This window comes from Caloenas nicobarica, chromosome 20 (genome assembly GCF_036013445.1).
Source record: "Caloenas nicobarica isolate bCalNic1 chromosome 20, bCalNic1.hap1, whole genome shotgun sequence".
Lineage (NCBI taxonomy): Eukaryota > Metazoa > Chordata > Aves > Columbiformes > Columbidae > Caloenas > Caloenas nicobarica.
Genome location: NC_088264.1, coordinates 7,908,991 through 7,924,947, shown reverse-complemented (window position 1 = coordinate 7,924,947; position 15,957 = coordinate 7,908,991). Strand labels below are relative to the sequence as shown.

Genomic DNA, 15,957 nt, shown 5'->3' with positions numbered 1-15,957 from the left:
GAGCTTGCTACTTGGTGTGGCGAGTGATGCCCACCGGTCCCCACCGCCCCCGTGCTGCCCACCCTCCAGCTCCCAGGGGAAACAGGTGCCCAGTGGCACGGCTGTGCTTCCTGCAGGGGTTTGCAGCCAGAAACACAGCCAGCTCCAGCACGGCAAAACTGGGAAACAGTGAGTGGCCAAAACCCCTGATGTGGGACAAACAGGCCATCAAGAGCAGAAGACACAGAGAAAGCTAAAGAAAGGTTACAACAGATTACAGGGAAAAAACCCAGGGGACTGCATATCATGTCTGGGACACTGTGCAGAGGAAAAACAAACAATGGTCGGCCCAGGACGGGCCAACGATTCAGACACCACGACAGCGCTGGCTGCAGAGGCCGGCAGGAACCACAGCACAGCCCAGGCTGCTCCTGCTGGGATGGGGAATGCAGCCCCAGCACGGGCTGTGGGGCTGGCAGCCCACGCACGGACAGGCAGCAGGACCTGCCAGCATCCCAACAGGTGTTGGAGGTGTTTGACCAACCTCTTGTAAAACCTCTGTCCCCCTCCAGTGCAGCTTCCCGGGGTCCCGCAGAGCCTGGGGCGATGGGGTGGACCAGCAGTGCCCGGCCAGGAGCATCTCTGCACCCCCCACCCGTGGGGCTGAGGAGGGAGGGGGGGCCCGCAGGCTGCCTGCAGCCCTGGGAGCTTGATGCAAGATACCAAGCACGGCTTTGTACACGCAAGGAATTGCAGAGGTGGCGATGGACCACAAGCTGGGTCCACGGCAAAGAGCTGGACCCAGCCCTGCGAGTGCCCGGGGATGCAGGGAAGGTCTGTGCTTGGAGTCCTTTCTGTGGCAGCAGCCAGGAAATGTTTGTAGCGTGTGCAGCCAAGCATAAATAGTATTTAGGCGCCCAGCAGAGCCCCAGGCGCTGCTAATGGGCTCCCAGCAAGGGGGATGTCTGTGAGGAAGACAGCTAACACCTAGCGAAGGCTCCGTGCTGGGCAAGATCCCAGCTTGAGTGCGAGGCGCCGCAGGCCAGATTGCTGTGCAAATCCCTTCCCCGCAGGCGTCAGCCAGCAAGCAGCAGTGTGAGAAGTCGGTGACTCTGCAGATCTCGTCTGCCAGGCTCCAGGAACCCCACCCTCACAGAGTACCTGGGACATCCAGGTCGTCCCCGTTCCTCTCGCTGTCTCCGTCCTCCTGCCCGTCTGCGTTCTGCTGGGTGTGCTGCAGGCTCAGCTTGTGGCAGACCTCGAATGCCTGCCCCACCGTCCGGACGATGCGCATGGCTTGGCTCTGCGGCGGGCGAGGAGCGGAGGAGCATCACCTCAGCTGGGCTGCCCCTGCCCACTGCCCTCCCCAGCCTGCCGCAGCTCTCGGGGGTCTCTGGGTGCAGCTGCAGGCACCAGAGCTCAGATGACCACAGGGTCCTGTCCCAGTCGTCCCACCCAGACCCCTCCGTGGTGTGATGCACATCCCAGCATCTTTACCTTCTTCTTGGATTTGAAGACGTTGCACCTGAAGACATTGCTAGACCCATCCCTGGCGATGTAGCTGAAGATCTTTAAGTCCTGGGAGTCGTGAGACACATAGAATATCCTGCAAGGACAGAAAGCAGGAGAGTATATCATCTGCGACGCACATATTAGCCACGGTGCCCAGGAGACAGGCAAGGCCACAGCCAGCACTTCCCAGGGCACGTCCTGGGGTGCTGGCAGATGCCCAGCCTCTGCAGCACATCCCTGCTAAAGCCCATCAGAAATCTTTTTGGCAGTGGTTTTGCCTTGGCTGGGAATATTAGCCCACTGACTCAGCAGCAGCAAGCATTTTGCGAAGGCAGCACGTAGCTTCCTCTGCTCAGGCCCCAGGGACAGAGCTGGACCCTGGAGCCCTCCAGGGAGCGAGCAGAGCAAACCTCGCTCCTTGCCTTGCCTGCTCGGAGAGCTGGCCTGCTTGCTTGAGCGCCTGCTGTCCCCTCCCTGGCACAGCTCCCTTCCACTTGGCTTCCCCAGGACACAGATGCCCCACGCTCTTAGCTTTTGCCAACGAGATGGAGGAAGAGAGATGGGGACTTTTGGAGAGCACAGCAAGTGACAGCAGCTCCCCGTGGTCAGTCCCCAGCGCTGGTGCAGTGTGGGGTAACCGGCACGGTAGAACCACCCAAGTCTCTGTCCCCTCACGAAGGAAGCTTACCTGTAGATGGGATCATGCATGACGAGCATTTTGTTCTCGTCCCAGGCCCATTCTTTTTTCTGCAACAAAAGAAGCTGAAAATGAGTACGTTAGATGCTGCCCTTGAGATCAAGGACAGGGCAGAGACAGCCCAGGGGCAGACCCGGGAAGCTCTTGTTGCAGCTCTGCTGCTGTTCCCCTGCAGCCCTTTGCTGAGTGCCAGGTCCTGCTGGGGACCAGTGATGTCCCCCACCACCTCCTACAGAGCCCCCCGAGTCCCTTTTGCTCCTGCATCAGGGCCGGCTCGGACATGCTACAGGACCACGGCTCGCCCGCGGCCAATCCCAGCCCAGCCTTCTTGTGCTTCCCAGAAATTTCAAGGATCCTGCGTGTCCCTGCACTGCAAAGGAAGGTGACCCGCTGCCCCAGGGACCGGGTCTGCCTACCTTCTTCTTCTTCTTCAGAATGACCTTCACACCATCCACCGACACGATGAGGCTCACTTTTTTCTTCTTGATGTTCTTGGCTTTAAACTCATACTGTGGGGGACAGAAGACAGCACCTGAATTAGCCTTCCTGCACCAGGAAAGCCTCAGGGAGGGCTGAGGAGGCTCCGATAGGAAGGGGTGAGAGGGGCATGGCAAGATTTCCCTGACTCACATGCCTCCCGGAGCACATGCCTGCATGAGCCTGTGCATCCACGCCAGGGCAGGACAGGGGGACGTTTTGCCCTGCAGTGTCCCTGTGCCCAGCATCTGGAGGAGCACACCCTGACGCAATCCAGCCCCTGGCTGTGGATAACGCCTTGTTCAGGTTTGTCCCACTAGTTTGTGGCCATTGCTGACCTCTGGGAAGATAAATCTAATTTTGAGTGGGGCTTTTTAGGGGCTCAGTATAAAACTGAAGACGATTGTTGAGGACTCTGTGAACCTCTCCAGGGGAGATGGGAGAATGCAATTACCCACTTCAATCAGAAGTCACTGGGCAGGAAAAAATCATCAACAGGAACTTCCAAAGATCGTGACTAAACACAAAGCCCTGATCCAGCCCTGAGGAGAGAACAAGGTCCCCCAAAATCCAGCCACTTTTGCATTTAGAGTCTTGCAAACAGGGATGGAGCTGGTGGGGGAACAGGCTAGATGAACAGCAAGCTCCTGCTGTGGGATTTTTGGGGAGTCGCACAGCCAGCCTACCACGGGTGCACCCCCATCAGGTACCCCGGGTGCTGGTCCCACGGGCAGGGTGCTGCACACAGCCCGGGGACAGACCCTCTGTGCCCGCCCAGCAGAGAACAGCCCCACATCCTGCACCTCGCATGCCCAGGGAATAGGAATTTAATTAATCCACTCATTATTTCGCCAGTCTCTCTGCAGAGGGAGCAGAGGGCAGGCACCCCGATGCCTCCAGTCTGCACCGAGCCTCCTTGTGACATTTCCAGCATGGCGTGATGTATTAACTCTGGCAGCCGGAGCCAGCAGGCAGGAAAAGCTGCTGGCCCTGACCTGCGATCAAATGATAAAAGATCCCAAAATACAATTCCTCAAAGCCATTTTAGAGTTGCTGATGTGGATGGGAGATACGGATGACTCAGAAAACAGTGTGGGGAAGGCAGCTCTGCCCTCCCCAGTGCACCCACCAGCCAAGCTCCAGGGCCGACGCTGTGGTGATGGGCTGGAGAAAGCAGAGCTCGGGCTCCCACCATGGCTACAGCCAGCCTCAAAGTCCCCAGCACACACCCACACGCTGCTCGCAAGGCTTATTCCTCATGGAGAAGGGTCTCACCAGAGTCCCTCACCAGAGAGCCCACCAGGGTGGGTTTCCAAAACCCATCTCTCATATTCCTCTTCCCTGCCATTACAAGCAAGAGGTGAAACTGCATCCAAGAGACCCCTCTCTGTGACTTGCTAAGACACCAGATCCTGGCGGCGTGTCTGGTACCTAATACTAAAGAAATGTCTTAATTTAGCATTGAAAAGGTGAGCTCCAGCCTGGTTACCGTGGAGTAACTAACCCAGCACTTTCTGAAGCGCTGCATGTGGTTTTTCTGGGAGCCACAGGCTGTGCTGGCTGCTCTCTGCAGCACCCTGGCTGACTGCATGGCACCTGCTCAAGCTGCAGCTTGATTTATTGGTCCTAACGATCATTGGTTATAAACATCGAGTTGCGTTTCCGAGCTGCTGAAGCCATGGGGTTTCTATTTTGGGCCATCCCAAGTGCTAATTAACGTGGGCTTGGAGGAGAGAGCAACCCTAAAATATATCAGGGTTAGTGAGACTATTTTTAGGCTGTTTTTTGGGTAACAGCCTCAGAACAGCAGTGCAGACAGGCCAGGACATTTCAGCAAAGATGCTGCCCAGCTCTGGCATAGGTTTCAGGGACAGAATCACTGCAGAGCTCCTTGGAGAGGCTCCCGCAATCCCTGGCTGCAGGCAAGCGGTTCTGCCCGGGCTCGCCCCGAGCCTGGCAGCGGGGAGCGCCATGGGCAAAGCTGCTCTGCCTCTGCCGCGCTGAGGCCAAAGCAAAACTCCAGCAAGATCCGACGGGAGCAAAGAAGTCAAATTCTCAGACAGGCTGACCGGCCAGATTTGTTAAGCCCTTGCACAAATCCAGGCCTTTATGCCGATGCCAAGGCGAGAGCCAAGCTCCTTTGCAAGTCTGAGCCATGCGCTTAGACAGCTATTGCACACCCTGCCCCAACCAGAGCTCGTTAGCACAATCACTCCAACGAGCGCAGATACTCTTTGGGATGCCTTTCCCATGGAACGAAGCGCTGCTCTAACCCATAAAACGCTAACGAACTCATGCCCACTGGGGCTCTAATGAAACACTAACCGGAACTTAATAACACATTAGCGAGGAAGAGGATTCAATAAAGCGGCAATTCAGCCGAGCCGCCTCTCGCACCCCTGGGCTGCACGGGGCGGATGCGCCGGGTCCCATGGACCAGGAGATGTGTCGCTGGTTTTCGCAGACTTTTAAATCTGAATTTGTGCAAATAGGTGCAAGAAGGGATGAAAAGCAGACCGAACCGAGAGTGAGCATGTACTGCTCTGCAGAGCCTGGCACGCCGTTCGTGTGCTGCCACCCCCCTGCTTACAGCCCCAGCCTGCAATGTGCTCTGCCTTGGTCACCAGGCTAGTTCAGCAAACCAGAGGCATCTCAGCCCAAGCAGCAGCTCTGGCTAGGGCCAAAGGAACCATCAGGTCTGCGTGGTTCCTCTAAGTGAGATTTGAGCCACAGAGACTGTAAGGGATGAACCTCAAACCGTGCAGGGCAGAATCTTGGCTCAGAGCTGCCGGCTCACGGCACAGCGGTTGGCATTAGCAGTGACAGCAGCTGCCACCACCAGCCCCACTCAGTACCCTGCCATGCACGTCGACAGGACCTGCCCTTGCTAACACCTGCCCTGCAAGCCCGTTTATGAACGGGGCAATGGGAAACCTCTCCCTACACAACTGATCGGGACCTCCCTGGCTTGGAGTTATTCTTGACCGTAGCTCCGTCTGCTCTGGGCGCAGAGATCTGCTGGGTCTGTCCACATTTGCCAACATCCCTCCTGCTGTAAAATGGAGAGAGAAAGCTTAAGAGGGATGCAAACCATTAGGGTTTTAGTTTTCCCTGTTTCTGGGAGGAGAGCAGAGGTGATGGCAGGGTTGGAAATGCCCCGAAGGGACTCCAGGACCATCTGCATAGCCACATCCAAAACCAGCGGGCACCAGCGGACCCAGAGGAGAAGAAAACCCGCACACTTCCAGGGAGGCTGGACCAATGCCACACAGCCCTTGCTGGGAATATACCCTGCATCCCCAAAAGTGTGCTAAAAATCACACCATCACCGCTAACAAGCTTCTCACCAAGCCAACACAAAGCTGCGTGTGCCGCCAAGCAAAAGCAGGGTTTCTCAAAGCTGCCGGCGGGGACCCACTCTGCTGCCCAGAGGGGATGGGGATGACGCTCAGGAGGAGCTGGTTGACAGCAATTCACCCCGCTCTCTCTGGAAACAGCGTTCTCGGTTCAGGTGGCCCTTTCCCCTTTGGTTTCACACCATGTAGCACTTCACTGTATTACTTATAAATAACCGAATGGCCAGAAGGGCTTTCTTGGCTTTCAGTCCAGGTAGTTTGCCCATCTTGGGCACATTTCTAGATTTTGAAATATCTGTAACAATACTACAAGTTTGGCTTAACGATATTAATTCTTGGCTACAGCCTCAATTATGAAAAAGAAGTATTAAATCACTTGTAAACTCCAACCAGCTAAAAAGTTAATAAAGATTACCCCTTAATTTTATACTGCCCACAAAAAACCAGTTCATCTTCTCAATTAGAAAGAAACATCTATTTCATCAGGCCACAAGAGCCTTACCATTGACCCCAGGTTAGCAGGAGTCTATGTTCAACATCTGTCTTTTAAGCAGAGTTTACTGTTTTAATAACTTCAGATGGAAAATAATGCCAGCTGGTATGCATCATTGCGCAACACATTCCTCCTGGCAGAGCATTAAAATTGCCCTTTGTGGAGAACAGAGTAACATATGTTGCTTAATAGAGAGCTCATGTAACCTTGTCAGCTTAGAGTAAAATTATGTAGGAATCCGAGTGTGATGGGTATGTGTGAAAAGGACAGAAAACTCAGAGTCCTTAGAAACATGTTACCCATCCCTGTCGTGCTGTTTCCACATGGTAAAAGCGTCAGAAAACTTGTAACCACGCACTGTAGGGGAGGTTAGGAAGATCAGGGAGATGATATCTTTCTAGATTCATCATCCTCTCATATTCACAAGCATCTGAAAAAGATGAACCTGAATAAAAATGCCCTCATTTCATTCCAGCCCATCTAAACTGCAGCGGGCACAGGTTTAAGTCTGCCCACTAGCGCTCTCCATAAGTAATGGAAGCTACCACAAATGCTATACGGTCAGATTGTACTAGCAGAATACAAATAAGTGGGAAATTTTTTAATGCAAATTCAACGAGCTGTCTCTATCCCCTTCCACCCTCCATCCCCCTCAAAAAAAAAGGTTTACAGGCTTATACTGGGGAAAGAGCAGTAGTCTGAGAATTCAATTAATAGGGAAAAATAGAGAAAAAAATCTGTTATAGAAAAACGCATAGAAGGGGATGCATTTTTTTGCCGGAAGACTGTATTTCTTTGCACTTATACAGAAAGGACATGAACCCCTGAGCAAAGCCGGATCCCACGGAGCCACCTTTGCTGAACGCGAAGGGCTGGAAGGGACCCTGTGACCTGAGCAGCCCGAGCTCCGAGCTCTGCCCGCGACGATGCCCTTTCGGCTCTGCCCTGGCTCCTGCAGCCCATTTCATCCGGGGAACGACAAACCCCAAGCGCGGGGCTGGCAGCCGGTGTCCACCTCCCACCACAGCCCATGAAATACCTCTAGGGTCAGACTTTAACACGACGTCAGCTCAGGCTAACGAAAGATGTTTCAGACCGGCAAAGGCTTTCCCAGCGCTTTAGGGGGAGGAGCAGGTAATGTTCTCTTGATGAAGAATTAATGCATTACAAAATGACAGCCAAGCTTGGGTTTTAATTGGCACAGGCTCCACGGTTCCAAGAATTAAAGACTTGGGGGGAGGGAAAGCACATACCTCACAATTTCTGCTGCTGAAAACACAGGGCATCAAAGTAAATCTCAGACACTTACAGCAGATCAGGCCTAACCCACAGCAGGGAAGGCTGAGAAACTTTGCTGGGACCCTAACAGCAGCAATTGGGAGGAACGGTGAGCACCAGCACCATGCAGGAGACAAGGATTTCGCTTTACCGAACCACACGGGGAATGGTGAGGGTGGGCAAGCTGCAACGCCCCTGTGCAGGACGGGCCACAGGTCTCCTCAGAATCACGCAGCACAAGCGCCGGCACGCTCTGCGGGCAAGGAAGAGGCACAGAGAAAGGCCCCCCAGGTGAGCTTCAGCAGGGAGTGCTGGCCATCCAAGAAGAGCCCAACCATTTCAGCTGAACGGGAGAACACAGCCCGTATTCTCTAAACACAGTGGCAGAAAGAAAAGAGCCCTGGAGAGGAAAAGAGAATGATTTAAAATACAGCGTGATTTGGCACAGTAGCAAACGTGTACCCTGGCCAGGAGTCTCACAGATCAGGAGAGAGTTCCCGACCATCTCATCTACAGGGAACAGCGGGATGGTGTCCAGCAGACACGGGCTGCCACACAGCAGGGCGCGGAGCCAGCACCACCCCCCCGAGAGCCCGTCCGCGAGACGGGGAGGGCGGCAGAGGGGACCTGGGCATGCAGCATCACCGCCCTTGCTGTGGGTTGCTGCCCCGAAAGCAGAGAGGCACCTGCCAGCCGGCATCTCCCTTGCGCAGTGCCCCAGACTCTACCGGGGCAGCAGCAGACGCCAGCAAATAAAACTGTTGGAAAGCAGGATACCTCCCAGGAGGGTGGTCAGACTCATCCAGGAGGTATTCCTGAGCGAGGCTTCAAAATATCTGACAGTCCGCTGTTTCTGGGCTGCACTTTAAGGCCACAGAGGACTCGAGCTTGCTGGGGGGGAGTACACTGGAATACCTGCTTAGCCTGCTAATCTGATCAGCCATAAACGGACTAAACCCTGCTTTTAGAAGACTGCCTTAAGCCACCCTACCTGCGTCTATCAATGACTCTTTTGCCACGGACACGCAATCCCATCTCGGCTCCAGCAAGCACACGCTGTCCCTCCCGCTCCCTGCATGCCGCTGTAAGGTACACCCAGGCACGGGCGCGCCCCAGCATCGGCAGGGTGCTCACCCTCCCGGCGCTGGGAGACAGCGGGGAGATTTGGGGATCCCCGTGGCACCATCATTCAGCTTGTGTTCCCCTCTCCTGCTGCCAAAAGCTGTGACAAAACCAGCCTGCAGCACTCGCACCTGCCGAGGGGACGGCTCCCATCACAGGGGGTCACAGAGATGTTTGGGAGCAGGACCAAGGTTCCATCGGCAAACCCGCTGTTCACACCTCTGCCGTCCCGCCACCCTGGGTTTGAGCTGCTCCTCAGGCTGAAGTTTCCCATGTCATCCTGTCTACACCCCAGTGCTGGTGGTTTTGCCAGTAGCTAGACTTTAGCCAAAGGGCATGGTAATTTGGAAAGGGGGGAGGAGTAATGAAGGATTGGATGCTTAACGATGCTTTTTAAAACTCTTCCACAGTTCCTCAGAGTTTGCATTTGCACATATGGGAAAATGTGGCTCTGAGGTGCATGTGTTCAACTGAAATAAGATATGATTTTGGTTCGTACTGACAAGGTCAGTGCCTATTTTCCCATCCAACTTCAGGTTTAATTTTGGTAACCGTCTGTGACGGTCATGAGTACTGATGGGTATAAATGGGAATCAGCCTAAAAATACCCATGTTGTGAGAGCAGCGGAGCAGAGCTAAGGTTTTTGCTTTGAAACAATCCCTGGATTGCAGCATACCCATTTATCACACTAAATATGTTTTCCAATAACACTGAATATTTCACAATAAATTCCCTCTGCTCGGTTTGCTGTTTCCTACCAGATATCAGAGAGCTGCCTCGATCCACCTCCTCCAACCTCCTCTCACTACCTCCAAGTTTCTCGAGTTGAGCTGCCAAAGTGGGATGCGTACACAAGCCATCTTCAGCCTAAGCAGTTTCACAGGAATCTCAGAGGAATCAGAACTGGTAAATATTAAATCAATATTAATCACAGGGTTAAATGGATAAAGATCCTCTAGGTAACAGCTTATTCTCACCCTCTCTTTTGCAGACTTCTATTTACAAGATCATTTATCTCCCTTACAAGAAATTCTTAGTGCTTCCATACCTCTCTATCCCAGTCTTGAAGTACCATTTTTAAAAAAATAAACTTGAAATCAGAATTCGAAGGAGACCTGAGGCACATCAGCGTATCCGCCAGGGCAGCTTGCAGCCCCTCTGCGTGCCGTGGAGCCCGGCACTGTGCAGGCGGTGCAGCGGCAGGAGCACGCAAGGGATGCCGTGGCAGGAACACGCTTCCCAGAAATGCCCCTCAGCCCACCCAGCAGCTCATTAAAGACACCAGCAGGTCGCTATGCACCACTTCACTGAGGCTTAACCAATACCAAGATTATCAGAGAAATTTGGGGAACCCCATCCCAGCACAGCCACATCACTTCTCCTCCAGCTCGGGCACACACAGCAATGGCTCCAAGCGGGAGCGACGGCTCTTGGGCTGGGAAAAGCAGCCGTTCTCAGGCAGGAGCGAAGGTCGGTGGAGACCACACTGCCCGCCAGCCCCCAGCCTTGAAACCACATCTGAACCCCTTCCGGAAAGGCAAGGAAGCGATGCCAGCGCGGGCCGGAGCTGCGTGGGAGCAGCAAGCTCCCGCCTGCCTTCGCACGCTGCCATCTGCGACGGCCGAGCGAGGTGCGCGTGAACTAACCCGCGCGTGGCTGCGAACGGGATACTGGTCGAACTGGTCGCAAAAGAACCAGGTTTTGAGCTGCTCCCTTGGGTTAAGGAAAACAAGCAGCGTGCTCTGCGTGCATCTGCAGGCGCTGCTTTTGGAGCCTGGGAGATACAGGACGAGAGATGAGCCGTACATGTTTTAATAGATACCACCTGTTGCTAAAATAAGCAGAAGCACATTCCTTGGAAACTCCACATTTGACTGGAATTTGTGGTATTTTTAATTACATATGCATCAGTTCGCCCTACGCAGGCAATGGCAGTGGGGGCACGAGCTGCTTGGCGACGGCTCCTTGCGATCAGCCTTTGAAAGGGGTAAGAAGCTATGGGAGCCTAGAAATGGTCTCTATTCATCCAGGCTGAAGTAGTTCTGGAGCCATGTGCTAGACAGAGCTCCACTTAAAGAAAAGCATTGCCATTTGCAGCAGTTTAAGGTAACCCCTAATTGAACCCCTGCCTCTTTCAGGCACAGGCGAGACCCGATGGCGGTGCCGAGCAGGGCAGGCAGAGCCCAGCCACGCACCTTCCAACGTCCTACCAGGAAAACAAAAACCCCCGAGTTCACGATGAGCTTTCTTCCCAAAATGCTTTCCTTCTCAGACAGACCCTGCCTCGAGGCAGCTGAGATCACGCCCCTGCACGCTGGCACCACAGAGGAGCGCGGGCACCCCGGCTGGAGCTAAAAGACGCCCCAACTCCACCCCAAGGGCGGGCGACAAAGAGAGGGGCGCCACGAGCGCCCACCCGCGCCGCGCTTCGGGAGGTGTCAGTGCGGCACAGCCAGCCGAATCAGAGCACGGCGAGATCCGCGCCTCGCGTTGTGAAATACGGGATTTATTTCGGTTTTGTTTGGTTGGTTTTTTTACTGCTCGCTAAAGAGCTGCTCTCCCACCGTTCCATAAAAAGCTTGAGTAAGACCAGTTGAGAAGGCAGATGAGAATAGCCAGGCAGAAAAGCAGTGACAAAGTGAAGGAAGGGAAGCTGGTAATATCATAACTAAATCAGCAATTACGGAATTCAGACAATTAATAAAGAATAAATGAGCAGCAGCATTAAACACTTAGCACATCAGAAACAAGCCAGCCCTGTGGGGCCCATTAGATGCTGGCGGTGCTCACCAACGTTTCTGGGTTGTAACTGGAGAGAAGAGGTAATTATTCATATCACACTTGTTTCATGGCTCCTATTTCAGCAATAACTAATGCAAGTATTAAGAATAATTCACTAGTTTCTACATGCTGAAGTCAACAAGTCAGAATAATGTTCTTCAGAGAGATTTAGAGAGAATTATAGAAAAAATTCCAAGCTAATAAAAGTTCCAAGATTTTAAGTGGAGTTAGAAAACGGCCAATATAGGACTTCACATCAAGCCAAAGGATTGCAGTACAAGTGCTCACAGCACTGGCTCTGTGCAAGTTGAAATCTTAAACTATCTCAACGAAATTAAAAGTGTACTTCACAGAGCTATTATGCTGGCTAAGAGACTTAGAGAATACATTGCCGTTCCCTCCTTTGCATGCATTTTGACAAAAAAAGGCATCTGAAGTGACCACACAGCCCAGATTAAGGGGCTGAAATCCACCTCGCTGGTGGAGCCCCAGTGAAGCAATGACAGACAGACAGGTGACAGACAGATGACAGAACGTTGCTGTGCTTCCAGGAAACCCCACAGCAAGGAGAGCACCGCAATGCTCATTTTTATGCAGGTCTGGAAGAAAAAGAGCATTTGTTGTCGAGGTCAAGTGTACCGGAATTTGGCATCTACTCATTTCAGGTTGATTTTATATTGCATTGGCCAAGCAGCCTCCCAAAGGAAAAAGGAACAGAAGCTGCATCCACAAAATGCTGAAATGCATCGTAAAAAAGACCAAAACCCTGGAGACATCGAAAGGCGTCACCCAGAGGAAAGGACGCCGTGAAGAGAGCGTGGTCCCGGGCAGTGTGAGCAGGGAACATGCAGCAAAAGAGAAAGGTGACTTTATCTCAAAACATAGCACTGTTGAAATCACTACGGATATAAACCATCCTGATATAACGTGTTCTGCTTTAACACACACTTCAAAGCAGCAACAGAAGAGAATTTATAGAAAAGCAATGAGAACATGAGACAGGTTTCCCAGACTCCTAAGTCCCAGAGGTTAAAACGAACTCTTTCTATTTCGCTTATCCAAAGAGCGGGCTTGTCTGCAGCTCGGACATGGGGAGAGCTTCCTCGCATCGCGGGCTCTTTGACTTCAGGCAAACACAGAAGATCGACTAGCTGGGATCCACTCAAACCACAGAAAGCACGACGGGCCCTGCACCCTGAATCACGCTCACCGCCAGCTTTGGGCCAATTACTCCGGATTTCTCTACTGCGGATTTCTAAGCATGCATTTGGAGGTCAGCAGAGACGTGTTCTTTGTGTTTGCAGTACTGGAGAGATGCGCACACATCCCCAAAGCTCCTGAGGATCAGGGAGAGTTTGAACGAGTCCGGACCGATCCCATCCGTCATGCTACTAGGAGTAAGAAAATGTCATTGGAGCAAAATGCCGAAACAAAACCAGAGGCCTTGCAGGGGAACAAGGAAGAGATGGCTCCCTACAGTGCACATCACTATTGCAATCCAAGAACAACACTGTAAAACACCACAGGTGGAGCTGTTTTCAGTTAAAGACTTAGGCTGAAATTTAACCATCTTTTTTCAGTATCCGCTGAAATGGATCAGCAGTTTCCATAGGGAAGCATATGGCAAGAACTGGTTTGGTTGGGGTTTTTTCCTACCACGCTAAACTCATGCTGGTGAAGACCAAGTGACAGATTAAGAATCACCAGGATCCTTGCTCTCCATCAGGGAAGCCTGGCCTGAGAAGGAAACATTTTCTTCTCAAAAAACACCTGAATTTGGCTACATTCCTCCAGGCAGACTTCACTCCAGCCTGGGAAAGCCCAATCCCTCCAGAAATCCCAGTCGAAACATCACTTCACCAACCGAGTACCGTCCCGCAGGGCTTTCATTGTGCTTTGTACCCTACAGACCATCTCCGCCGGGACCGGGAGAGCGCTCGGCTCCTTTATCTTGTTCTCAGCTGTGCTTCTTGTTCTGCTGTCCGACAATAGACACATCCTTCCCTCCAGCTCCCTAATTAAACGAGATCCATTCCCCAGACCAGCTCGCACAATACTTTTTGCAGCCTCTCACCTTTAGCAGATGTGAGCCTTTCCTCCGCTCCCGCACGCCACAGGAACACGCCGTAACACACACCCCCGTACGGCTCCCACAGCCACAAAACCTGTGCCAAAACCCTCCTCGCCAGGCAGGCTCTGGTGCTGCTCTTGCCCCCTCGGCCATTTGGTGTACAGCATCCCCTGGAACATCTTCCTGCTGCACCAAGCCAAAACCACCAAGAATTAATTTTAGCAGTGAAGAAACTGGAGCATTTGGCTTTTTTTTTTACCCCCCAAGGCTGCAGCTCTGCGCTTTGCCTCTCTTCTTAAATGATGCAGCAGAGGAGAACACTTCAAAAAATTAAATCAAGGGGTCCTTGGCCTTCGAGGACCAGCAGAGAAGCACAAGAGCAGAAAGTATCATACATGAGAGTAGCATTTAAAGTGTTGACTTCAGCCTGGTTCGATTTTAATCCAGCCTGGTTCACTGCACGGGGATGTCTCCCTCGCAAGGAGTCTGACAAGTCACTTAGTCTCCTTGTGTCTCAGCTTCTCAACCATAAAACAGACAATATATATTGCTTGACCCCTGACTCCCTGCCTGTGAGGTTTTTTACTCTTTGCTCTCCTTTTCCTAAGTGATTTCTCCCCTTAAGCACAGAGCCAGGTATCATTTCTGGACACACACGTCTGGCTGGAAGAGGCAGCTGCCCGTGACTCTTCTGCTCAGGTCCACGCGAGGTCACTGCAGAGCTCAGCACAAGGGAGTGTTTGGACCCCACTTCACCCCAAGAGTAAAAAGCTGCCATGATGGCAGCAAACTGATGAAGCCTTGATTTACTAAAAAAATGCAGGAAAATTCCATGTTGCAGTAAGCCAGAGGGAAACAAAAAACTCCAAATAAAAGCAATAGCATGGGTGTGAGGAGACACAACACAAGGGGATTGCAAAAGGGAGATGCCAGGACAAGTTGCAGACCCTGAAACCAGCCGCGCCCCAGCGTACCCCTCTCAAACCCATTTTCTGTGGCGTTCCTCCCCTCAACAATCTCCCAGGTGCTCCACAACCTTATTCTTATACACAGGTATTTACTCTAAAATGCAAAGATAAGTGGAAGTGGTTATCTTCGCTAGCAAGTCTCTAGAAGCAGCAGAGCCTGCCACGTCTTCGTGACACTGATGGGGCTGGAGTGCACGGAGCTGATGGAGTTACGACTGGTGACGCTGAACACAGCCCCTTCCCTCGATAACAGGACTTTCTGCAGAGGCTTATGAGAGTTAGAGGGTCGGGCAATCAAAGGCAGCTCTGTCACCTTGCAGAAGGAGCAGAGGGCTATCAAAGGACGATGGTTTCTGTAAGAACTCTTCAAACCCTCACAAGCAGCAATTACCAGTGCTCTCATGACCCCAGATCTCCCAGAACAAGCTGCAGACCCCCGCCTTGACAGCCAGGCTCAATTCAATCACGTCTGTGAGCCAGAGCATGCAACACATCACTCCCTTCTTGGCAGGAGGAGAAGCCAGAGCAAGCATGGGCACAGCAGGAGAGCCGCCTCGGCACCAGCACAGCTTCCATGGCATTTGTGGCACTGCAGACGTTTTGTGCATCAGTGCTCCAGCTGCACCGTGTTCCTGCAGTAAAGAAGGTCTGCGGCACCAGATTCCCTTGCTTCTAGTGCAGCTGAGCCCTGGCAACAAACTGGGCCTGCTGTGCTACCAAAAACGTGCGTGCAACATGGAGAGCCTCAAAGGAGCCACGGGAAGCCAGGGGCACCTCTCCAGCAGGCACCGACACCCTTGCACAGGCTCTGCTGAGCCCAATGAACACACAACCCATTCGTGCAATGCTTACAGGCTGCTTGAAGAAACACTGCTGAGGAAGAACAAGTGTGAAGCAGGAGGAAGAGGAAGGGGCACAAAAGGGGACAGACATTTGCGAAATGATTTGACAGGCTGGCCTTGAATTTAGAGAAGGGGCGGGAGCCAGCAGAGCACTCCCTGGCTGGGAACGAGCAATGCTGAAGGTCTTTTCCCCCAGGTTCAGGGAGCCTGGTAGACGTTATTCCCTGTCCTCTCCCTTGAGCTCCCAGCGGATATTTGCCGATGGCTCAGCCGATGGCACCGGGAAGCCGGTACCGTGACTCGCAGCGCGTGCCAGCGGGGAAAGCCGAGATGAGTCACGGGGAGATGCCGTCAGCTCTCAGAGAAGGAAGAAAGGCCAA

General features: G+C 52.9%; 1 protein-coding gene across 5 annotated transcripts in view; it reads right to left on the bottom strand.

The window, feature by feature from the left end:
- The window catches only part of NOS1AP (nitric oxide synthase 1 adaptor protein), a 42,741-nt gene that overhangs the window by 11,300 nt on the left and 15,484 nt on the right, over window positions 1–15,957 (bottom strand). For 3 of the 5 annotated variants that reach the window (XM_065649032.1, XM_065649034.1, XM_065649035.1), the window contains exons 3-6: window positions 2,605–2,697; window positions 2,180–2,253; window positions 1,477–1,585; window positions 1,141–1,282 (exon numbers count right to left, since the gene is read on the bottom strand). In XM_065649032.1, coding sequence (XP_065505104.1) covers window positions 1,141–1,282; window positions 1,477–1,585; window positions 2,180–2,253; window positions 2,605–2,697 — 418 coding nt within the window. The remainder of the gene's footprint in view (window positions 1–1,140; window positions 1,283–1,476; window positions 1,586–2,179; window positions 2,254–2,604; window positions 2,698–15,957) is intronic. The other 2 variants (XM_065649033.1, XM_065649036.1) reach the window with 1 other exon arrangement.